The sequence below is a fragment of the Saccostrea cucullata genome, unplaced genomic scaffold (assembly GCF_032062105.1).
Source record: "Saccostrea cucullata isolate Sc308-1 unplaced genomic scaffold, CSIRO_AGI_Scuc_v1 ctg769, whole genome shotgun sequence".
NCBI lineage: Eukaryota > Metazoa > Mollusca > Bivalvia > Ostreida > Ostreidae > Saccostrea > Saccostrea cuccullata.
The window spans coordinates 284,807-310,144 of NW_026935864.1; the positions used below are offsets into that span (position 1 = coordinate 284,807).

A 25,338-nucleotide genomic window follows, 5' to 3' on the forward strand; every position below is an offset into this window, starting at 1 on the left:
GGATTAATGTGTAAGATGGAACAGTCATTTGTAATAGAACATACAAATAGAGCGTCTAGTGGTATGCAGAGTTTGAGACAGGGATTCAATTGTAATTGTTCCTGAAGGATACATCTTTGAAAACCCATGGTCTTACCGAGGTCCGAGAGGTGAGACCGGCTGTGGGTTTCTGGCAGAGAACAGATAGTGGAGAGGTGTATATAATTATACATCTCCTTTTCCCCAACTTTGGCTAATTTTATTTTAATTGATAAAATATACTGTATGATAAGACTAAAGTATTAAATATAACAGTAAAACTAGGTTATAGCGAAGTCAATGGGACCTACTAGTATGAAATTACTTCGCTGTTACCGTAATTGGTTATATCCGTATCAGAAATTCATTAAATTCATTAAACATAGCTGGGGACCCTAAAGAACTTCGTTATATCTGTGAATTCGCAATATCTGTGTTCGTACTAAAAGCTTTACTTTAATATGCTCTTCTCAAAACTGTTTTGTCAGGTCTTTTGGTTTATGTGCTAATTAATACATGTATCAATATTAATAAGGAAAACAATTCTCCCTAATTAACTACCACAGTATTTTTTATTTAATCTTAAATTTTAAATTTAAATGACAACAACAACTGGTAAGATCTTATTTCTTTAATATGCCCCAGTTGACAGTATTTGACAACCTCAGTCATATATGTTCTGATATGTACATGTATGCAGGGGTATACTTTAATCGAGATGGATTACTAATAATGATGACTGTATTAATATTTGGATTTTTTTCTTGTGGACTTTAGTGCTGTCAAACTCATAACTTTCTAACATTTTTTAATAGTGCTGTCATAGGCATAAAATGATAAATGTACATCTTCTTAGCGTTTTTTCTTGTGGACTTTTTTCTTGTGTTTGTAAAGAGCACTGGAGTCACAGTACCGATTTCCGCACAACTCACAAATAAACTTCCTCTCTCCAGTGTGAGACGTGAGATGTCTCAGTAAATGTGACTGACAGGTCCACGACTTCCCGCACAAGTCACAATCCCAAGATTTCTTCCCAACACCTGACTTCCCCATGGATAATTTCCCGTTCTTGTGAACATTCTTCAAATGATTGGTCATACTGTAGTGTCGACTGAATTTCTTGTCGCAGATCTTGCAGCTGTAAGGTTGATCACCCGTATGAACTTTCTGATGCTGCGATAACTGTGACGGAGATTTAAAAACTTTATCGCAAAGGTCACAGCTGTGAGGTTTTTCACCTGAATGAATTCTGGAATGTGTGGTGAGTTTGTATCGTCTTGCAAAAGACTTTCCACAAATGTCACATTTGTGAGGTTTTTCCTCGGAATGTGTGATCATATGTCTCTTCATGCTACAGTACTGAATAAAACCTCGCCCACAAACTGGACAAACATGATCCCTTTCCCCTACATGTATCCTCATATGTGTTTCTAATACTTGTTTGAGGGGGAAACTTTTCTGGCAGACACCACAAGTGTATGGCTTGACTTTGGTGTGGACTGTCAGGTGCTTTGTTAATGCGTGGGACTGTCGGAATCCCTGCTCACAGTAATCACATTTATATGGTAGCTCACCTGTATGAATCAGCATGTGACTTGATAAATGGGATTTCTGCTTGAAAGCTTTGTTACATACTTCACATATATAAGGTCTTTCACATTTTTTTTCACTTTGTTCACATATCTTTATTGTAATGGTACATGTAGCTTTATTTGTATTCTCATCACAAGGTTCTTCTTTAGCATCGATTTCATAATCCACCACAATAATTCCCTGATCCACCACATTTATTTCATCATCCTTAAGTTGGATGTCGTTAGGCCTAATTGAATGCCTCTCCTTTCCAGTACCTCCATCACTATACCTGTCAGTCACTTCTTCATGTTCCTTCTGCTCTCTGATTTTGTCTTCTCTATTTGTCTCTGTACTAAAATTCTTTTCCACATCATCATCCATAAGTCTGAAATATATAAAATATGGTTAATTCACCGTTTGGCGGGCTGTGTCCAACCTGTACTGTGTTCATCAAAGCACAGGGGCTTGCTCTGTGATCAAAGTGACCTTTCGTGTTTCACCACAGGGGCTTGTGTAGAGAAAATAAATCAGTTTAAAAAATAAGTACCTCGGAGAGAAAAATACACAAGGGAGGACGCCATTTTGGATACCACCTCGCTTCATCAGCTATTTTCTCGCTTAAATTGTTAAACTAGACATACGAGCCTGTTCATATCCCTTAATGAATGTTTTTTCTTGATGGCCTTACTTGCAGTTTTAATCTTTCTTTGTCTACATTTACAGTCTTGGTCAATTTATCGCGCAAACATCCAAAATCGACAACTCCTTGGCTTCTGCAGAAAACGAAAGTATGACACGTGACTTAGAGAATATTTCGTACTACCCCAGATTCAGTCCAAATTCAACAAATTTTAGAAAAAAGTGAAACCAAAATACTTTAACACAGAAGAGCAAAGAAATAAAATAACAGTCATTGATAAAATGAAAGCATCTGAGTTTACCAATAAAATATTCAAATATGTCAGTTTGGGTACGACTTTACTTTTACCTTCATTGTAATAGTAAAGTCCTGAGACAAACCGAGCGACACTACGTCACGTGTCACACTTTCGTTTTCTCAGAAGCCAAGGAGTTGTCGATTTTGGATGTTTACGCGATAAATTGACCAAGACTGTAAATGTAAACAAAGAAAGATTAAAACTGCAAGTAAGGCCATCAAGAAAAAACATTCATTAAGGGATATGAACTGGCTCGTATGTCTAGTTTAACAGTTTAAGCGAGAAAATAGCTGATGAAGCGAGGTGGTATCCAAAATGGCGTCCTCCCTTGTGTATTTTTCTCTCTGAGGTACTAATTTTTTAAACTGATTTATTTTCTCTACACAAGCCCCTGTGGTTTCACTAGAAATGTGAAAGCTTAATGAGAGACAACTTTGTCAGAGTAAACTTATAATATATATCTCTTCTTAAATGATCCTTTAAAAATATATTTATGCTTAGGCGTGTACATAGCCTATTTACCGGCTAGTCAATACAAAAACTAAATCCAGGCAAATGAAAATCCTTGTAAAATTATTATCGGATGTGGAGGTTGGACGGGAAAAGATAAAGCTAGTGTGATATGGAATGATTTTTTCCGGAATTCTGGACGGTGTAAAAGTAGGCCTAGCCTTCATCGGTAAAAAGCAAATTCCATACAAAAAATACAAAATTGCATTGTTCAATAAATATATGCCCACTGACTAATATTAATTGCATTCCATATACAAAAAAAACAAAAAAAAAAAACAAACAAATTATGCAAAACAAGACATTTATTCTAACTACAGCTGAACTCTACTTGTCAGTGGAATCACCCCGGGATGAGCAGATTTGCAAAAGGAAAATATACGTGTAGGATATTGAAAAACGATATTATATGTAGCGAGAGAGAAAAAATGATAAATATAAAGATAAGAACATATATTAAGGGGCGACCATTTGATTGTAAGAGGGAACTCAAGGATCGGCGTGTTTTTTTTTTATGTCAGAGGAGCCATAAGTGTTTAATTGTCATGCAAGTCTTCCGTCTTTCCTCCTGTCCTTCCGTCACACTTTTAGCCAGAAACCATTCAAAATTATTGCTATCAAACTTCACTTGCTTATACTTATTGATGAGACTTTTTAAAAGGAAATATAATCTTTTTTTTACCCCTACCCTTTCCTAATTTGAGCTTTGAGAAACTATTGTAGATTGATTGATTGATTGATTGATTGTATACTGTTTAACGTCCCTCTTCAGAATATTTCACCGATATGGAGACGTCACCATTGCCGGTGAAGGGCTGCAAATTTAGGCCTATGCTCGGCACTTACGGCCTTTGAGCAGGGAGGGATCTTTATCGTGACACACCCGCTGTAACACGGGGCCTCGGTTTACACGGTCTCATCCGAAGGACCGCCCCATTTAGTCGCCTTTTACGACAAGCAAGGGGGTACTGAGGACCTATTCTAACCCGGATCCTCACGGGGCAACTATTGTAGAAAATACAAACTTGTATTTTAATAATACAGCATCAACATATACGTATAAACTTAAATTTGTATAACGCTCAATTTCAAAGAATTTTCCCATATTTACTGCCCCCCTCTGTCGCGAAAGCGAGGAGACATTAAATCTCATTCGTAAACTATGATTTTTGACCCCGTGACCTTGAAGTTTGACCTACTTTTAAAAAATTTAAATATTACTTTGAACTGGAGATAATATTTGAATGAGGGTAGATTGGGCTTCCATTTTAAATATGTGTATTACATGTACCTGTGACAAGACCTTTCTAAATACACTATGATTTTTGACCTCTTGTCCTTCATATTTGACCTATTTTTCAAACTCTTTAATCTTGGTCATGAATTTTGAATGAGAAGAGATAGGGATTTCATATTAGACCTGTGTATTGCCTGTGGCATGACCTTTCTAAATACACTACCCAAGACCTGTGTTTTGCCTGTGACACGACCTTTCTAAATACACTATGATTTTTGACCCCGTGACCTTGACCTTGAAGATTGATCTACTGTTAGAGAAATTAAAAATTATTTAAAATTTGGAATTTAACTTTTGAATGAGTTGATAGCGGGTTTCATATTAAACACGTACGAGGGGTGATCAAAAAGTTCGCAAACTATCTTTATATCTACAAAACCACAATTCAGATGAGAATGAAACTCGGTACACACATAGCCATACACAAGGTCTATAAGTAGCATATGCTGAATAAAGTTTCTCTCCTTGTTTGTAACGTCACAATGTGAAAATGACGTCACTATTTAGGTCACTTGTGACAAAAAATGGTTGTCTCAGTCGAACTCGTTGAGTCGTTCAACAAACGACTGTACAATTTATTGTAATATCTTAGAAATCCCTCTACAGTATCATATAATAATTTGTATACAGTTTATTGAGATAAATGAGTTCCTATAAATTCAATTAATGATTGGATTAATCGTGTTAGTGAAGGAAGGCTGATGGTTAAAAATGATACTTGTCATCTTGCCCAGTGAAAGCAAGTTTGAAAAAATAGGTCTTTCCTGAGACAGAAGATTTGTGTTTTAATGTTCGCCATGCCTATTTTTGGAAAAGATGTTATTAACCACCCATTCTGTTGCAGAAATATGACCATTTCTGACAAATTAACTGTTTTTGTCATAAAAATTAACTCACATGGAAAGAAATATAAAACTCGGAAAAATCTTTTAACTTTTGTGACGGAACGCTACGGAGGGGGTCACGTGACCGCCAATATCACGTGATTCGTGCATGCGCAGAACGGTGGTTGATGTGCATTAAAATCGGGGATAAATTTAAAATATAATCAACATTGAAACCAAATATTGTTTCGTGTATGGAAGTTATTCAATTAGTTTGCGAACTTTTTGATCACCCCCTTGTATATTATCTGTGATAGGACCTTTCTAAATACACTATGATATTTGACCTCATGACCTTGAAGTTTGAACTACTTTTCAAAAACTTTAACCTTGGTCATTACTTTTGGATGAGAGGACATAGGGCTTTCATATTAAACCTGTGTATTGCTTGTGGTTTTTGAGCTCATGACCTTGACCTTGAAGCTTTACCTATTTTTCAAAAATGTTAATTTTCCCTGATAACTTTTGAAGAAGAGATAGGTCTTTCTTATTATAATCCCCGCTTGAAAAGTGGGAGGGTATATAGTAATCGGTATTTCCGTCCGTCCGTCCGTCGGTCCGTCCGTCCGTCTGTTACGCTTTGGGGTACCCATCTCTTATCCGCAACTCCTCTCATACCACTGAAGGAAATTTAATGAAACTTTCACAGAATCTTCATTACATATTGCCATTGTGCACCTCCTATTTTACTTTTTGATCTGACATATATATTTTGGATTTTCCAGAGCAAAACATGGACACTGCCATTATATTCATATGGGAGGCGGGGGGTATCATTTAGTGAGCTCATTGCTCACAGTACCTCTAGTTTGATATACTAGTATGTATTTCCTGTCACAAGATATTTACGAGCATGCTATGACTTCTGACTCCTTGACCTTGACGACTGACCTAATTTTCAAAATAATCAACTTTGGTGATAACTTCTGAATGACATATGATAAGGCGTTCATATTTGAAACAATATGCCACAAGAAACTACAGGTACTGTGAGCAATGAGCTCACTAAATGATACCCCCGCCTCCCACATGAATAAAATATAATGGCAGTGCCCATGTTTTGCTATGGGATACCCAAAATATGTGTCGGATCAAAAAGTAAAATAGGAGGTGCACAATGACAATATGGAATAAAGATTCTGTGAAAGTTTCATCAAATTTCATTCAGTGATATATGAGAGGATTTGCGGATAAGAGATGGACGTACAGCTAGACGGACGGACATAACGATTACTATATACCCTCGATCCCGCTTTTCAAGCGGGGGGTATAACATCTCACCCACAAAGACACCGAAAGCGGGGAACCATGATTTTGTGAATTTTCTTCTTCTTTTTAATTTTAGCTCAAGATGATTGATATTTCTTTTTTAAAACTGATGATTTCCATGCCACAGCAGGACCGATTATTTGTTTAAGGTAGTCCGATCCTCAGATTTATAAAGTTAGCAGTTATGTAATCAAAGGTACTCATAAAAGTATTTCTGAATCCACATAGTTATGTAAATTAATCCACAGTATTTATCTCCAAAATTTTTGCAGAAAAAGCGAACTGGAATATCAGCCATGCATTTTCTAATTGCAAATTGATCAAGAAAATATATTTTAGGTTAAAAAACGATAGGTATCCAGGCATTCAGAGAAATTGCTATGATTTTCATACTTATTTGGTATTTTTTTGTCTTCTATTTTCGTCATAATTATATTCCATAACACATAGTGTAAAGGCTTAAATTGCAATCATTGCAAGCCACCATAAATCACTTTTTATATCATATCATGCTAATAAGCATTATTATATAAGGTTGGATTCAAGAAAATCTTTTTACTTCTCTCCAAAAAAAACTGTATTATTAATTTTTTAGGGTATAAATGTCAACTTTTATAAGACCTTTTCTAAATATTTGCTTCCAAAAACCTTGAATCTTATAAAGATGAATAACATGAAAATTGTTGCACGAAAAAATTTCATTTTCAATCTTCATTTTGATGCATTTCAAATAAAATATTGATTTTTGGAGTTGAAAAATCCTTCCTGGCTTTGAGGAAAACTTTGATACTTTGAAAAACTTATTGAAAACTTTGGAAAAATATCCTTAAAAGACTATCAAAAACGATTCAAAAAAATTAATGTCAGAAAAATTATTTGACACTTTAAAAAATTTCTTCTTTGATACTTTGTAAAATTTTAGAAAAACTTAACAATTTCTTCCTTTATATGGTTCAGTGAACTAAATATTTGCATTTGCAGCCAAGGACCTTCTTTGATACTTTGAAAAAAGAGGTACATGTATAGGTATCTCTGAATTGCTCTTATATGCTATTGATTATTGGCAATTTAGTTTTGGAGAAAACTGACACTTTGAAAAAAAAACTTTGACACTTTGAAAAACTTTGGTCCTCCTTGGAAAACTTTGACACTTTGAATAACTTTGAAAAACTTTGACACTTTGAAAAACTTTGGTGAAAAGAATTGAAAAAGGAGCGTGACGAAAACTTTGACACTTTGATTTACTATAGTTAACTATAGTAAACTATAGTTAACTATAGTTAACTATAGTATTTTTTTGTTAGAGAGGGTGGAAGAGAGGGGGGGGGGGGTGAAGCGTTGCCATAATGTCACAATAAGATGAAACAGCAATGCAACAAATAAATTCAATGTCAGGCATGGGATTATAATTTATTTCCTTTTCTTAAAATTATGTAACGACAAGTGCCTGTGGACTGAGCTCATTTTATTTTCACCTAACCTCAACGCCACATATGCTGAATCAGTCTATTTCAAATTTGAAGAATTTTAGAAATTATTTTGGAAATAAAACAGAATTTAGATTGAGTTTGATTTCAAATATTATCAAAACACCAGTGCAACTTTTAAACAAGAGATGTTTTTGTAAAACGCTTATGCCCCCTCCCCAAAATATTTGGACATTTTCTAAGTCCAAGGGGCATAACTCTGTACCAAATTGTTCGATTGTACCAAAACAAAACAAAAATTGTCCTAGATATTCTTATGGACCGACCGACAGACCAAGAGATAGCAGCAAGGCGATATACCCTCCCTTCTTCAAAGGGGGACATAAAAATGTTTCCTAGATAAAAACACAGACTTTCAAAATATATTTTGATTTAAAATTCTGACTTTAAGTTATTGAATTTCTTTTATTAGTTTATGGTTCTCCAGCCAGGTACAAGGTCCAAGGAGTAAGTGCTTCCTGTCAATCAGTCACACCCATATTCTTACTTATGATCATACAAACAAAGAATTAAGTATGGTCTAACAATTTGTATAAAGAGCGATAATCAACATTGCAAACGTCATTGTATGGACCATAGAGTTTATGAAGCCTATAAGTACTGATTTATTACAATATGATTGATATCCTTGTGTAATCAACTTTATTGACAATAGGCTGTCTCATTTTTAAAATTGGTCATAAGTAACACATGTACTTGCAAATCGAATCATCTGAGAGACAAACCTCATTCAGGTGGTAATATTAATATATTCAGTATTCATAATATTGCAACAAGATATGGAGAGCTAAAGACTATTGAAAAGTCAAATGCTTTCTTCATTAGCTAGTGGGGAATAAACATAGCTGTTGTAGAAAAAAAAACAACACCTACATAAGAATTCAAACACTAATAATGATAATTTTAAGTGTAATTTATTGTTAAAAAAAATTCATTTCATTTTATAAAGTATTCACAAGTTAACATGTTGTGTATTTCTTATGTACAATTCTCTAGATATATAAGCACCAGGAAAAATAAATATTCCAGATACATTTATGTTTTACAAAAATTCCTTGTGTCGAAGTTTTACATGTATAAAGACAACCTCCTATACATGTAATTAAACATGATCTTGATTTTCTAATACATTATTGTCTTTCATAAGTTCAAAACAACAAAGGTTATATTGCATTCTGAAATAAAATATACTTTTTTTCATCAATAATGGAAAATGGGTACATATATCATGCACCTTTCTTCAAGTACATTAAATGCATAAAGAATAGTCAATACTTCTTCAGTGAAGTGTTTAGAACATCAATTACCAATGAACACAGACTTCAAGAAACAAAAAGCATCAGAAAGTTAGCTTTTTATCTACATGTAGCATTGATATAAATCATAGATGAATTGAACAAGCTTGCAAATATTTAAAGTTTAATTAGCACATTTTTTTTTTCATTTTGGTAAATTAACTTTCCCCTTTTAAGCAAAGGTGAAATAAATATGTGCATATCAAGAGATCATTTTATAATCTCTCATTTTCAATCACCAAAATATTTGTTGCTAGGCAACTAAAACTGATAATTTTTTCCCCTTTAGAAATATATAGAATTAGAATATTAATTAAAAATTTTCTTCCACAAAATCACAGAGTAGAAAATAAATCTCTTGTAAAAATAAGGTTAAATAAAAATTCCTCTCTCAACAACCTTAAACTAAAATAAAATTGTAAACAAAAAAGCTAAATGTATAACAAAAACTTCACATTCCTACAAAAAAAAAGGATGCAATAGCCAAGTCCTTATTGAAATACTGCTTTAAAAAAATTTTGTAAAGGCTACAAATCCATTTTATTTTCTAAGTTTTTAGAGAAATTTAATGGGCTAATAGCAAATTAATTTTGTTATCAGAAATTAAAAACAAAACAAAATTGAAGCATGTAAAGGTTTTTGTGTATTTGAATAAAATGCTCCCTAACCTGATTATAAATGGTAATTAATAATTAACTGTTTCCTTAATTAGGCGACAAAATTTCATATAGAGTTCATGTGTCTTCGGTATATAGTCACAGTAGACAGCTTAGAACAGTCTATTACAAAACAGAGACTATACACTAAAAATTTTATAGTTGAAACTTTCTAAATTAAAAAAAATCACTACCATAGTGCAGGCCTAGGAGCCATTAAACTTAAACAAACTCACTTTTGAGCTTAGTCTCACTTTTCCACTGTTAGTTGCTTTGGGAAAAGTTAGACCGAGATCAAAAGTGAGCTCGTCTAAGTTTTACTGCCCCTAGGCCAGATTTTGCAGCTTTGTAGAAATTATAAAAGGAGTAACTCTGTCCATAATACCTTAAATATGTTTATACAAAAAAAAAATAATATAACTTCCTAACGAATACCTAAGTATGATAAAATAATTATTACAATAAACACATTATTTCTACTTTTACATCGATACATTGTTCTAGTATTTTGTATAGCCTGGAATGGGTACACAACACAGACATATCTAATGCTGCCATTAATTCTTATGTTATTCCTTTCTGTGTAATTTTTTTTTTCCTCCTTTAATTGCATAATACAGAGTTATCGTAAATAAAATACACTGGTTACACACGTTATTGTGGGTGACGCTTAATGAGTATGAAATTAAAAGTAGCAGCATATGAATAACATTGTACATTAGATCTGGCTCGGGCCCTTTATGGAAGTGTGTTTACATGGATGCATGTTGTCATTTTTGATTCCTAATGTCTATAATTTGTTATTACATCAAATATAAACACGATTTATATTGTATTGTATTGCATAGATTCTAATACAGCTGCTGGCAGGGGGAATAAAATTCAAAACCTATTCATGTAAAACAAGATGCAACAAAACATAAAACTAAAAGTGCGAATAGCTTGACTAGGCAAATGATCTCTGTGTAAATTTGATGGAATCCTTGTTCACATTAGTTTGATACGATATGGTGCAGTTCCACAGTACATGTACCAATAAATGTAACATTGTATGTTGAGGCTTTTTTTTTTGGTGGTTGCATTTAATGAATTATTTTTCACTGCAAAATCCACTTCTGCTGTATGTGTTCTAATAAACATATTTCAATACCATGATTCAATAATTAAAAAAAAAAAAAGCTTTGTGCTGAAAACTGATTGGTTAATTTCTGTCCAATAGAAGAACTGCTAAGAGCTGATTGGCTGATTGCTGTCCAATCGACTAAAGAGGCGAATTCTCCTGGCACTGTTTGTTGCACTGTTGATCACTTCCATCCACCTGAAATAAAATACTACTACATAAAATATTGACAATACAGGGATTAAAAAAAATCCTTATTGATGTCTCTTCTACAAGACTAAAATGTCATATTGACAATTTTTTTTAATTCTCACTGTACCATAAAAAAATGTAGGATACTTATGTTAAAAATGCTGAAAATTCAAACAAGTGAAAAATCAAAAGCCACACACACTGCAAGACTACTTGTTCCCATTATGCAAGGTTAAAAATGCATAAAGTTAGCATTTATTACTGTTAGAAATATATGCCATACCTTTCAAATGTGTACTCAGATTCTGCTCTGAAGAAGTAGACATGATTTTTGAACTGAAGCTTGAACACATGGTCTTTGTGAATGCCATCTTCCTCCTCCGGCGTGTTTACAGCGTAACCAAGCAACGGCAGACTGGCTAAGGGGAAGTCATCCTGTGAAAAGAAAGGCATCTTAATAAAGACATGTACCAGTGTATAATACTTAAATCTTATCAAGCCACAACTTGAAAAGCATAAATATACTCCCAAGAAAATTTTCAAAAGTTGGCATGTAGTATATTTTTATATCTGTAAATCTCAAAACAAGCAATTTCTTCAATTCACTGCTTATTACTTTACACAAAAATATTAATTTCAATGGAGGACATTATCTTGAAGCTGTCAAATTCATCAAAGTTGGACTTGGAAATCTGCTTGAATACTGCTTAAGACAGAAACACATTTGAATCAAGCCTACATTTGACGAGCAAACTAAAAACATACCTGATATGTTTTGAAGAAGAAAAGGCAAAAGTTGGTGAAAACGACCCACAACTTCTGCCAGCCGTTACTATTTTTAAACTTCCTCAGTAGGTACCCACTCAACTGGTTCTGAAAAGTCAACAAGAAATTCATCATATCCTCCATTTATCTCCCTTTATGGCATTCAGAGATAAAGCAAACAAATAAATCAATATTCATGCATAAATACAAAGGTTGAATAAATATTTTGTGGTAGAAAACTGATGGTACATAAAATTCTCAATGTTTTTATTCAGTTGTTGGCGATTGCCAATGATCAGTTACTGATGATTTAGCTTGGTCAATTATTGCTGATTTAGGTCACCTACTGCTGATTAAGGTCAGTTATTGTTGATTAATTTGATATCAGTTTCTGATTGATTTAGGTCAGATGTTGTTGATACTATTGCTGATGTTTGTTACTTATTGTCAGTTTTCAGTCAGTTATTGTGGATACCTTAATTGCTCTCTCGTGATCCCTCATACTGACGCTGGTGTTCCGGTGCCAGCACACGTGCATGGTGGTGTTGGCCCGGTGCTGGACGTTCTTGTCTTGTGACACCCCGTTAACTTCTCCATCCACCCCTACATTGTCCGAGGAACCTGCAAATATTTATTAATTGATTAGACAATATACAGTCATTTTATTTCTGATGATCAAAATGAAAACAATAGAAACAAATTTATATGCATTTCATTCTTTAATATATAAAGTCTTATAATACATATACATTGTACACATGTACATATCTTAACCACATGAAAAGAGGTATTTTTCAAACTTGTCTACAGAGAATTCTGGAACTAGGATAATACAACTAACATGTATATTACCTATGACCATTAGTTTTTCAGATTTTAGTCTTTTAAGAATTGAAGACCAGAACTTACCACCTTCATACTATAACATTTTACTGAACTCCTAGTAGAGCTTTTTACCCCTTCATCTTTTGGCTTGTTTGTACATTCATGAAAATGATAAACTTATTTTCATTGCATTTTGGACAGTTGGGTTATCAAAATTATCATCCATGGAACAGATTGTTTTCACATCATGCGTTTGATAAGGGTATGGGACTTGGGCATACAAACTTAACATCCCGGGGCATCTGGTACACCTGTGCTTACTTGTTGAGGATTTAAGACCAGATTCAAAAACTTAATGTCTGCATGATTTTGAGTATGAAATGTACTCACAATGGGAGATTTGAAACTGGGATATTGATTGCAAAAAAACAATATTTGTTGTGTCATGTCCTTACTTTTTGAGGATTCAAGACTAAGATATCTGAATATATCATCCCTGTGACTTGTGGCTACACTTTACTTACTTGTTGAGGATTTGAGACTAGGATATCGGAATTTATCATCCCCTCGACTCTTGGCTTGTATTATGGCTGCATTCAGATCTTCAATCCACTTGTCTTTTTCTTCTTGATAGCTAAAAAACAAAACAATAGAACATTTTTCATTTAATTCAGAGCAAATACAATAAATTATTTAAAAATTAAAATATTAAAAGACGTACTTCTCAATTTTTTTTGTATAAAAACATTAAATTGTTTAAACAACTACTACAAATCTAACCTTGCTGCCACTAAGATGCATTTATTTCCACCGTAGATTGCGAAGCTGTTGGCTACTGCCATTTTAGCATGGTCTGACTCCTCTACCTGTGTAAGGAAATGGGAGAAACATTTGTAAACATCACAACAAGAGAGGGCAATGTAACTCTCAAAACTGTCAAATTGATAACTCACATAAAACTTAATGTCAAATTGATAACGCTTTTGGGGTACCCATCTCTTATCCACAACTCCTCTTATACCACATAAAACTTAATTCATATACTTGTATTTCAAACAAAAGAACTGTATTATTTTTTTAAAGAATCAAATGTTTAGCAAATATTGGAAAATTGTTGAAAACCTACGATCATTCCTCGCAGAGGAAGTTGGCCGTGAACTTTGAACTGGAGAACAGAGGACGCCACTCGACTAGTGTACACCAAGAAATCCGAAAACTGACAAAACAAAAGCAAAAGATCAAGTATAAGCTTTTACAAAACTAAATAATCAAACTGACATTCTACAATTTAAAATGAAAACACCAGACTGTTCATACCAAGAAGAACATTCTTTGCTGGTAACCTTTACGGGAAAATTTCTGTAGACATCCTTCTCTGATGAAGATCTACAAAGAAAAGTAGAAAACATACTATCAATCAAATGTATAAGCAACTAGACATGTCCATTAAATGATACAATAAAAAAAATAATGAATTCAAAATGCAAATTGCAAAAAAATTTTGGAATCTGAATTTTTTTTTTTGGAGGAAACATTTTTGTTAATTTCTGAATCATTCTATCATAAAGGCCTATTCAGCAATGTTTGAAGATCTGGACAAAAATTATCTATATTGATAGAGAATAACAAACTCTATCTCACTCTCACCCTGTCTCTGTGAACAAGTGTGTCTATCCCCACTAAATCTCTCTGTAACTCTATCAGCTTCTGGAGATTCTCCTGAAAAGAGAGACAAAATTCAAACTGAGGTAGAAACTTACGATAATGGAGGGGGGTGGAGAATCTACAGAAGAATCTACAGATTCAAAAGAATGAGACCTACCTGTGACCTTATCGAATCACTAAATTCCGAGACCACAGCATTTATCTGACTTAAGGCATCTACAATACAAAACATCCATATTATGAAAAGAAATGGCATTCATTCCTAAATCTTTATATTACTATTTAAAACAAAAATATGAATTCAAAAATGCTTTGGGAAAAAAATTAGTCAGCAAATTTTGGGATGAATGTATTTTTCTATGCTAAATAAGATCCGATTTATTGACCTACATGCACAGTTCTGTTTCCAGAGAATCATATCTCTCTTTAAAATCAAAGAGACTATAAAAATCATAACATCACCGGGATGATATCACTTCATACAAGTTTCCAGTAGTGTTTTATACTCACTTTTACAGTCAGAAAAGTCTGGATGGTCAAGTGTGTAATGTTTTGTTAAACCTGAAATAAAAGTCACAAAAAAATTGAAAATACCCAGTAATATTTCTTCTGTATTTCTAAAGTACATCAATATCTGTGCACAGCATCAAAATACAATAAACATAAAGATAATTGCAATTTCCGTAGGCAATTCAAGTTGTTATCATTTTACCAATTTTAGAGAAAATATTTTATATCTGTATAAATTAAGTAAACAAAGATCTTTCAAAATTATCACTGCAATTTTAATTTATATACAATACAGTTAAATTCGCTTATAGCAAACACTCTTATAATAAATATACCCTTATAAAGAAGTGACTTTCATTCCCTATTGGTTTTAAACACATTGTGAATCTAACGGATAAAAAATGTTACATTATACGTTTACAATGAAACAAATTTTCCATCCTTGGCATTTTGTTACACCTGTAAGCGTCTTTTACTGTATTCATAATGATATCATTGTCATCATATAATGCTGCCTTTGTGTAATTGTATGATTTCTTGTTACATAAATCTGAGTGAACACATGACTTACGCTCCATAATAAGTTTGTAGTGTAGAATTCTCTGTGCTGGCTTAAGGAGAAAGGAATTCAAAGGGAGATAACACACTTTTTGTTTTTCAAAGTCTCTGTACATGGCTTCAAAAGCTTTATGGGACTTTAACGCCAGCTCCAGGTCCAAGAGAATTTCTTCCTGTCGTTGTAGATAATTTCTATAAAGCTAAAGAACACAAGAGAATTCTTTATTCCTTACTGTACGTGACATAAACACTATACATTGTACATGTATTCTTTACTAATATAGAAAATAAACAGAAATAAACAGTTGCATTCTATTGGGAAAAACATACCGGTATATTTCTGATTTTTGCTGACATTCAATGAACATGGCATGAAATGATTACATTTATCTTAATCTTTAAACAAAAATTTTGACAGGGTAAATTCAGCAATAAATCACATGTCTTGTAAAAAATTCCATCTTTATAAGGAGGATGAGCACTCACTGGTAAAACCTTTGGAAATGTGGTTGTCATAATGTCCCCTATCCTCTGGTAGTCTCCATTTAAATGAGCGTTGGACTTGCCCTCCCTGTAACACAATGAATAACCTCAGTCATGAAAGTGACTTCACAGTTGACAACGCCTTGTTGCACAATGCTCATACAGTAATTAAAACATAAGACATTTTTATACATTGTTAATTTTTTTAGTGTGCATTGATTCTTAGCAATCCAACTTCTATGAAATTAACTTTCTTATAAACTACAACTAAAAATAACTAGCCATAAAATTGTACAATTATTCAACCATCTATTTTATACCTTATTTGTAATGATATGGAAAAAGTTTTAACAGATCTAGAGATTCATGCTTTTGACCTTCAGTTCTGATTTTAAACTTAGTTTCATAAATTTTGCATTCATACCTCACCCTCCCCCCCCAATCACTACCCCATCCCAACCCCCTAACTCCAAGGTATAATTATCAGGAAAGATTCCCCTATGAACAATCCTTGAACCCCTGGCACTGCGGTGATCCATCACAGTCTGCCAGCAGGGCAGACATTAGGACCCTCTACCATTGATTGACACTTGGTCAGGGACGTGAGTGGATAAAAGCCTACTTGTGAAGCAACAGGAAGCTTGTACAATTTACCAGTCCATTAGAAAATTGATAATGCAGACACAAGGACGTAATGGCCCATCTGCTGGAGCAGACTAAACAAGGCTCGTTAGCCTATGGAGGGAGCAAAATTTACTACCTTGACTTTTTACTACATTTGTGCTTCAGTTTCAATACCTTTCAAATGGAACATGCACCAGAAATATACCTAATTTTTCTCTCTCTCTTTTCCATTTTGAAAAACTCAAGTCAATGGTGACAGGAAATTTCATTACATGCAGTTTGATACATTAATATCCACGACTGCTTTTCAACTTTTCCCCAAGTCATTCAGGTAGTGACAATGAAGGATATCATAACCTGAGTTCAGAAATTAGCTTCACAATCAATAGAATATAATGAACTTCAAATGCATTGTTCTGGTGATATGATCGCTATCTGACAGTTCAGCTCTCTGTGGAATATGATACAATGTGTGACTCTAAAGTCATTAGAGTCATCTGTGATACTGTCAGTTGTTAAGAGGCTCCCCGCAGGATATTTCAACATGGATAAAAGATGTGGCTTAAAAATGTATGGTGCTAAACAGTCTTACTAAACTTTTCTAGTTTTCATGAGAGAGAGAAAAAAGAGCTGCAATGTATTGTCAGGTACAGTAAAACTAATCCACACATTTCTGGTTCCAAAGGAATAGAGCAGAGAAGACAACATCCCAGATTAGTGACAACATATAAAACTTTTGAATTTACTGCAATGGACTTAAACTTTACATTGTATACATAAGACATGATTTCTGAATAATATATAAGGTTTACTGTAAAAGCGTATGTAATCAGATTACAGAGCTCAATGCAACGAAAGCTCTCTTTAAGTGAAGCAAAGTCTCACAACAAACAAATGCTTTGGTTGTCTGCATCCCTAGATTGACCTCAACACCTAGATTAGAACGTTCTATCGTTAGAATGATATTGTCCTACGGACCCGGTTTAACAATAGAATTTGTTCCGTGTATTCGTAATGTAGCAAAAGAAACATGGGTGATAACTCGTACTCACTATAACTCAGTGCATTTACTACGAACAATCTAGAGCGTTCTGAATGTAAACATGGCAGGTAAATTTGAAGCGAGAGAAAAACGTTGAGAAAATTAATTGGATTTTCATCTTTAGATGGATTAATTTCTGGGATAAAAGGCATAAGCAATCTCAGAAAGGTTTGTTTTGATTAATTTGATAGTTATACCCAATGCAAATCCTTTTATGTTCTTCAAAATCGTTTCGGAGCGGATCCGCTCCGATTTGCTACATTGCAAATATATGGGACGTATTCTAACTGTGGTGAGGGCTTGTACCGAGACACAGTTAGATCATTCTAACTACTCATCACCATGCTATAATAGTATAAAATAAGACTACGCACCACATGGAGAGTCGCTGATCCACTTCTTTAAGGAACTGACAATGGAAGTCGTACAGAGGACCGTAATGGACAAACAAGTTAGTCAGGTAGTCCGGCAATCCCTCCTCAAAATGTACAGCATTCTGGAACCACTGTGTAAATTAAAAATACATTATGTCAGTTTATAATAGAAATGACGACATGCTTGCTTCAGCCCTACTGAAGTCATAAACATACCTGGGGTATTGGGCCAATGTTATTTCAGAGATATTTCATATACAATGAATTTATTCTTTGTAGACAAACTTAGCAACACAGGTTGTCACAGTATCTAAATCTCAGTACAAACTAAATCCTCAGTACGACATTCCTTGCTTTAGTTAAACTAAATCCTTATAAGAGAATCCTACCATGGTGATGACTTCTAGGTCCTTCTTGTAGGTCCTTTCTGTCATTAGGAGTTCCTTGGCAATGTAGTAAGCTCTGTCCACTAGGTGTCTCTGTCAATGACCAACACAAAAATATATCAACACATATACAACATAGAACAATTCACCTGACTTAAATTTCTATGTTGTGCAGAAAAAGTTGTAGAATATCGAGAATGGGCATGAAGCAGAGTTAAATCGTATTGGAATTAAAAAGTTGCCAAGTTGGCAAGATTAGCAATACTAAATATGAACACCACAAAAAAAGAGTCCTTGTTCCATAAACATATTTTAAATTAGGCCACAACTTTATACCTTGTTTTTCTTCTTTGGATCATCTTCAGAATCCTCCGTCCTGGAGGAGCTGAGAATACTAACATTGCCGTGTATCCCATGATCCTCTATCACGGTTTGATTAATCACAGACTCAGGTGGGACTGACCTATGGTTCACAGGGGTCAGATGGAGGTCACTTTCATTCAGTGGTGGGGGAGGTGGGGGAGGGTAGTCGTCCTCTTCCTGATACACGATGGGGGTCTCCACGGGGAGCGGGGACATTCTGTTGAGATCAGTATTGCTCCTGTAAATAATAAAACAGACATTAAGAAGATAATTAGAAATCATTTTTTTAGAATTAGAAAATGCCCATCATGACTGCAGAAGATTTTAATAAAATACTGTAAAACAACTTTTGAGTGCAAGAAATATGCATAAGAAATACAGTACAGTTAATCACTTTAATTCAGGAGAACTTTATATTCACATCATTTTATGAGACCGTCTACTCACAGAATTTTTTTTCTTGCCTATATTAATCTTATAAATGATCCAAAGTGTGAGTGGTACCTTATCATTGGGGGTGGGAATTCCTCGAGATCGGGCTCTTCCTGCACAGTTTCTGGAATGTTTTCGACTTCATCGCTTCGGACAATGTGATGATCTTCCTGTCGGTCTATGCCCCGCATATCATTGGAGCCCAGGACAGGCGCCGAGAACTTCCTGTCTCCAAAGGCACCGTAGCTCTCCAGCGGCTCGGGGGAGGACTGAATGTGGGCAAAGCCTGGGTAAGGGGGAGGTAAATCTGTACAAAAAGCAAAGATTTCATGTCATTAGTTTCCAGTGCAGTATATTTTCTGTAAAAATCTCATAAATTTATAAAGAAATAACTAAAAGTTTCTGTTTTCAGCTACAGAGCTGTAAAATCTTCATGTATCAAAAACAGTAAAATATCTTTCTAGCGAATTAGGCATAAATCCAAAACCTTGTTATAATGAAGTAATATTTCTTATCAAGTAGTTCATGTAGTTTTTAATCGAATAAAATATTGAATTTGGTTAATATGGTCACTCAAGACTTAAACAATTCTGGATGTCCCTGACAATTCACTATTTGTGTGTGTAGCTTTAGAAGCATACACCCCATTGCCATCTCCCCATAATACTATTTTATCTTTTTCCTCATTTATTTTCTTTTAGGAATAAGTACCTTATTCTTAACAATAAAAAGTAGTGAAAGTAAATGAAAAAGTCAGGTTTCAAATTGACAATACACAAATAATTATTAAGTAGAAAAGCATCAATATGGTTGAGACAACTTGTAATAAAGTATTGATAACTCTAAGAATACTCTTTGGAAAACTTGCTATTGTTAATTGTTTCCAAAAGAATTCTTCATTAATAACATGGAGATTAAGAAATTGAAATTTGAAAAAATAATTGAGACCTGTCAACAATGAGTACAATGACATTTGTTTTTTATACCAAATAAGCTGAAAGCACTGAAGCTATAATGTTCAACAATATGCCTCGATTAGAACTGCTAATTGAGTTTCAAGAAATGGAAAAGAGAAATTTGAGATCAATTTGGAACAACAGAGAACATGGCATTATCCCTCGAAATCCGAATCTCCAAAAGAAAAGATTGGGCTGATGATATTAACTTCCTACTGTTAACAGTAACTAGGAATTCTTCAGACTTTTGGAGGAAGAAATATTGATTTTCAATACTTTGAAGTCTTTCTCAGACAATCTGTTATCTAATAAATCCCTTCCATTTGGCATCGTTTTCAGAACAGTAGCAGAATCTTATATAATGGACAAACATATCAAGATTTTCACAAACAGTTCTCTTCTAGAATACCTGTACATGACATATATCAGCACAGAATTCTCTCCATGAAATGATACCCATGTAAAATTCATCATACAGTTCTTAGTAATTCAACAATAAAAATTCAAATAAATCTTTGTGACGCCCCCCCCCCCCTCCCCTTCTCTTCTGTAAGTTTGTATAATTTGCATGTATGTACATCTATTAAATTATGATTTTAAGGCCACCTGACTCAGGAAATCCCTATCAAAGGTTATCACATATGATAAATTTTTGAACTAACATCATTGAGCAATTATCGTATTCATTGCATATGACTTTTTTCCCTTCTATTTAGCAAGTCTTGGCTACAATTTTACAAGTTGTAACCAGTTTGTTAATTAAATACAAACAAATCATTATACATGGATTATAATAATACCATACACTGTACCAAATACCATTCTCCAAATATTTATTCAATATTAACCCAACAGCCTGACACTGATAGAAACAAGATAAATATACTATCGTCCACTTAATAAAATCAGGAATTTTAACTAATGGGAACAAATTAATTATCTGCCTTCACGATTGTTTCTCCTCATTCCTGTTTACGATGCCGAACAAATAAGGCGTAATGGATTTTTCATAAGTGACTAGCCACTGCCGCCAGTGGTCAGTGACTCGCGCGATGTGTAAACGGACATCAATATTCCACCAGAATAATGATCAGCCAAGTTCCAAATAACACCAAACATGCCAATTTAGGAGCCAGCCATTTTTTCTATATTTATCCAGCTACCTAATTTGTTTTTCTATATATTCCCTATAAAGGCTCATTTTCATGGAAATTAACTCTAGTTCTTTTTTGTCAGAATTGCTTCTATACCTCTGGTAATAAACGTTCAGTATGAAATAATTTTCTCTTTGAATTGTAATCTCTTGTGTTATCTCTGGATAAGACAAGATGATTTGTTATAAAGTGCAGAATGCTGTGTTTCTCTGTGATTCTGTGATCAAGATTCTGGCACGTATAGCTGTACTTTTATCTATTATTAAAAGCAGAGTTAATGGATGAATTCTAAAACCCTCCCTGGTATTAAGACACAGATCAACTGAAAATAACGATACAAAACCAAGTATTGGAAATCTGTTAGCTGCTCTGCCTACTACATATTGTCAGAGAGTTGTCACTTTGTTTCTCAAACAATTCCTCTAATTAAAAAGACAGACAAATAAAACTCTTAGTAAAAATAATATATCTGAGCTGAAAGAGAAATTTAATGAAATATTGATAATAACAGGATCTTCACAAGACATCAAACAATAAGTCGTCTACACATGACATCATAAACTGTCAGCCAATCACAAAGATAAATTTGGTACCTACCTTAAAGCATGATCTGACCAATCAAATTCATGCAAATGCATTGTGGGTAATTTTCAATATCCATGAAAATCCCTCCTTCTTGGCAGTAAAAACATTTCATGATTTGTCAATGGAATTTTCCCTGATTAGGTATTCATCTTGATGCTCCATTATGTCTTTTTCAACCTACTGGCACTCAACTCACAACTGAAATATCTTTCTGAACTGTTCTGATTTTTCCTGATTGCTTTGATTTGAAGCTTTTTCCCTTTCATAAGATATATTTCATAAGGATTGATTACAAAACAGCATTTCCTTGAACTAAATAACCAATTCCTTGTTTTTTGTCAACACAATGATGATTATTCACCCCTAAGCCATGTAGAACAGCTTCCCCCTTCGCCGGTAAAATCAGCATATTTTCCCTTCTGTTCTTCTGAGCCAGACTGACAATTCTGAACAGAATCGGGTAAGAAAACACCATTCTGAATGTTCTCTCTGATAGCAAGTTATTATTTCATGTAATCTCCATCTCACCAAAAACAGTGGGTGTCTGTGTAACATTGTACACTTTCTCCTACTATTATCTCCTGACAATTTCATCTTCTGACACCAGGCAAGTCTGTTATTAAATTTCTACCATTTCAGTGTTGTTACATACAATCAATAAAAACTGATACAGATTTTCCTCATTTTTCATTCCATAATTGGCCAATTACTCTCCATGGTACATGAGAATTATAGCAATAATAGGAGTCGTGTGTGAAACTACATGTTAGTTTTGCGTCACAACTTTTTTTTAACAGCAAAAAGGCCTGTGCAGCTAGCCCGAGTGCTTCAGATCACCAGCACTTGTACTAATGATTATTAAACCAACCTGTTGTTGAATAACAGAAAATTTAAAATAATTTTTACTTTTTATTTAAAAACGATGTCAGTATATATACATTATCATCAAATGATGAAGTATTTTTCTCAGGACGAAAAATGTTATCATCAGAATGAGAAAAAAATCTTTCTGACCACAATCTATGCCTTGAAATATGAATTAAATCACATTGATTCAAAATATCATAAATATATACAACTTTCCATATAACAAAAAATAACAGGAATAAAAAAAAATTCTTTGCTTGATGATTAAAGCTTAATGTCTAAAAAATGATTGTCAATCCTATTGAGATTCAAACTTATAAATATACATGCCAGTAACATCATTGCTGCAAATAATATCTTCATTTAAAACTAATTAAAATATTGCATAAAAATCTATGAAATAAAAATATTGGAAAAAAAAAATGACATTCTATAATATCTTCGAAAACCCCAAAGAAATTATATCAATTGCATTTGAGCTTACATAATGTACCGGTATATAAATATCAATGAGATTCACCATAGGGGGATAACTACGTTCAATTTGCTGGCTTATTTCTTAACATCCGAGCCATGGCTATAAACGGAGACAATAATGAACAGAGATCGAGGACTGTTGAAGTAACCAGCCCCCAGTCTAGAAAACAAATAAAACACTGCAGACTGGTCTATGACAGCTTCCTAGGGCTAGCAGGTTACAATGGCAATATCTCATTATTCCAAAGAATTGGGTTTAATATTGATGGAAGATTCGTAGCAAACTGAACCGATTTAGCAAAATAATTTCTCGGAGTGTAATGGACTACATTATTGGGGAAATCTGTGGCCATCATATAACAGAAAATTTTATATTTATAATCCTGAATATTGTATTATTTTGTGTAAACTTTGAAATAATCAATAACTGAGAAATCATCTTAGTTCTTAATTAAACAGACAAATCAAAGAATGTCAATTTAAAATTCATTAAAAGTGAGCAATTAAAACTGTTCTCTAGCTGCTTTACTTATTATCAAGGAACAAATGAATTGTAAACAGCTAAGAGTGCATGGAGATTTACCCATGCTATTTCCCAGTACAAGTTTTAATTTACTCAGAGAAAGCTTGAAGAAAGAGCTAGATTATTTAAATAAACTAAAACAAATGCACATCTATCTGAGTTCATCATAGGAAAATACACATAGCACTGTCGAAGGTGAGATCACATTGATTTTTAGTTTATCAGCTAGGAGATCTAAAATTTTGCACAGCCCTTAAATAAATACAGTATGTTGTTCATATACACATCTTTTTAAATAATAAAGTTCACTTAAATTTTTAATAATGGCCAGGTTTATATGACAACATTTTGCCCCCCCCCCCCTTTTTTTCACTTTCATTTTTGCCTTTTTTGCAAATTGGCAAATTCTAAATCGGGGCAATATATTAAAAAAGATAGTTATTTCTTTAACACAAGCATGTATGGTCAGATTTTAAAGGGGCAAATTCATTTTTGAAAGAGTGTGAGAATGAAAATTGAGCACAGCTAGGGCAAAAAATAAACTGTATATGCGGTATACATTCATTGGCACTTGGAAGAAAAGACACAAATCTGAGTAACTCTGAGACAGTTTTGAGATCTGACATCCTTATGAAGCCCCCCCCCCCCAACAACCCCCACCCCCTCCTATATCAACACAATTATTTATCCCAAGTATCTATACATGTAGTTCATCATAAAAATCCTGAATGTATAAATATTTTCTATCCTTAATGGATAATTTTTTTCATTTTAAATTTATAAACGAATATACAGCCATGATGTTCTATTAAATATATTGTACAGTCACTTTGCTTAACACTCAAAAATATACAACTTTATTTATCACAAAATAATTGAAATGCACAAAATTAAATCAGAATGAAAGTAAAATTCAAAAAAATAGATTCAATATCAATTCTCTGCTACACAAGGAAAATTAACAAAGCCAGCATCATATAAAGTTTATATCAATAAATTGATCACACATATTGTTAGCCTGACTGCAAATTCAGCAAAAAACCCAAGCAAAATGTAATGACAATGCCAACCGCTAATATTAATTAATAAAGACAGGATAAATTTTCAAGAATTTTTGGTTGAAATCATTTATTTTTTTTTTTTTACCAAAACTTAACGTCAAATCACGAAATTTTTTTTTTTTTTACTAATCTCTCCTTAAATTTTGATGTCTTCAAAAAGGTTCATCTCTCCTTTTCAGAAATTGGGAATATTAAGTTATACATTCAAGTGTAGTTTTTATCCTTCTTGACTGCTATATTAAAAAGACTTGACTTCAACACACTGGGATTTTACTTAGATTGAGTGACCAGAAAAGTTAATTTTCTCTAGGGAAAACCAATAACAGTTCATATTAAAGTGTTTCTGTACCAATTCACCTCTTAATATTGAATTCTGCCATCTCTATTAAGTCTGTTTTGCTCAGGGGTATCAAAGCTACTGGTAGTTTTAACTGAAACATATTTTTC

At 33.5% G+C, this 25,338-nt stretch overlaps 1 protein-coding gene across 1 annotated transcript in view; it reads right to left on the reverse strand.

Annotated features, from left to right (window-relative positions):
• Nucleotides 1-8,873: 8,873 nt before the first annotated feature.
• The window catches only part of LOC134244094 (FERM, ARHGEF and pleckstrin domain-containing protein 1-like), a 31,963-nt gene continuing 15,498 nt past the window's right edge, over nt 8,874-25,338 (reverse strand). Inside the window, exons 9-25 of the mRNA XM_062726372.1 lie at nt 19,341-19,575; nt 18,810-19,074; nt 18,477-18,566; nt 18,088-18,218; nt 16,051-16,135; nt 15,578-15,764; nt 15,007-15,057; nt 14,654-14,712; nt 14,479-14,550; nt 14,149-14,217; nt 13,954-14,047; nt 13,612-13,693; nt 13,356-13,465; nt 12,482-12,627; nt 12,007-12,114; nt 11,525-11,676; nt 8,874-11,247 (exon numbers count right to left, since the gene is read on the reverse strand). Of these exons, the coding sequence (XP_062582356.1) occupies nt 11,157-11,247; nt 11,525-11,676; nt 12,007-12,114; nt 12,482-12,627; nt 13,356-13,465; nt 13,612-13,693; nt 13,954-14,047; nt 14,149-14,217; nt 14,479-14,550; nt 14,654-14,712; nt 15,007-15,057; nt 15,578-15,764; nt 16,051-16,135; nt 18,088-18,218; nt 18,477-18,566; nt 18,810-19,074; nt 19,341-19,575 (2,027 nt within the window). The 3' untranslated portion in view covers nt 8,874-11,156. The remainder of the gene's footprint in view (nt 11,248-11,524; nt 11,677-12,006; nt 12,115-12,481; nt 12,628-13,355; nt 13,466-13,611; nt 13,694-13,953; nt 14,048-14,148; nt 14,218-14,478; nt 14,551-14,653; nt 14,713-15,006; nt 15,058-15,577; nt 15,765-16,050; nt 16,136-18,087; nt 18,219-18,476; nt 18,567-18,809; nt 19,075-19,340; nt 19,576-25,338) is intronic.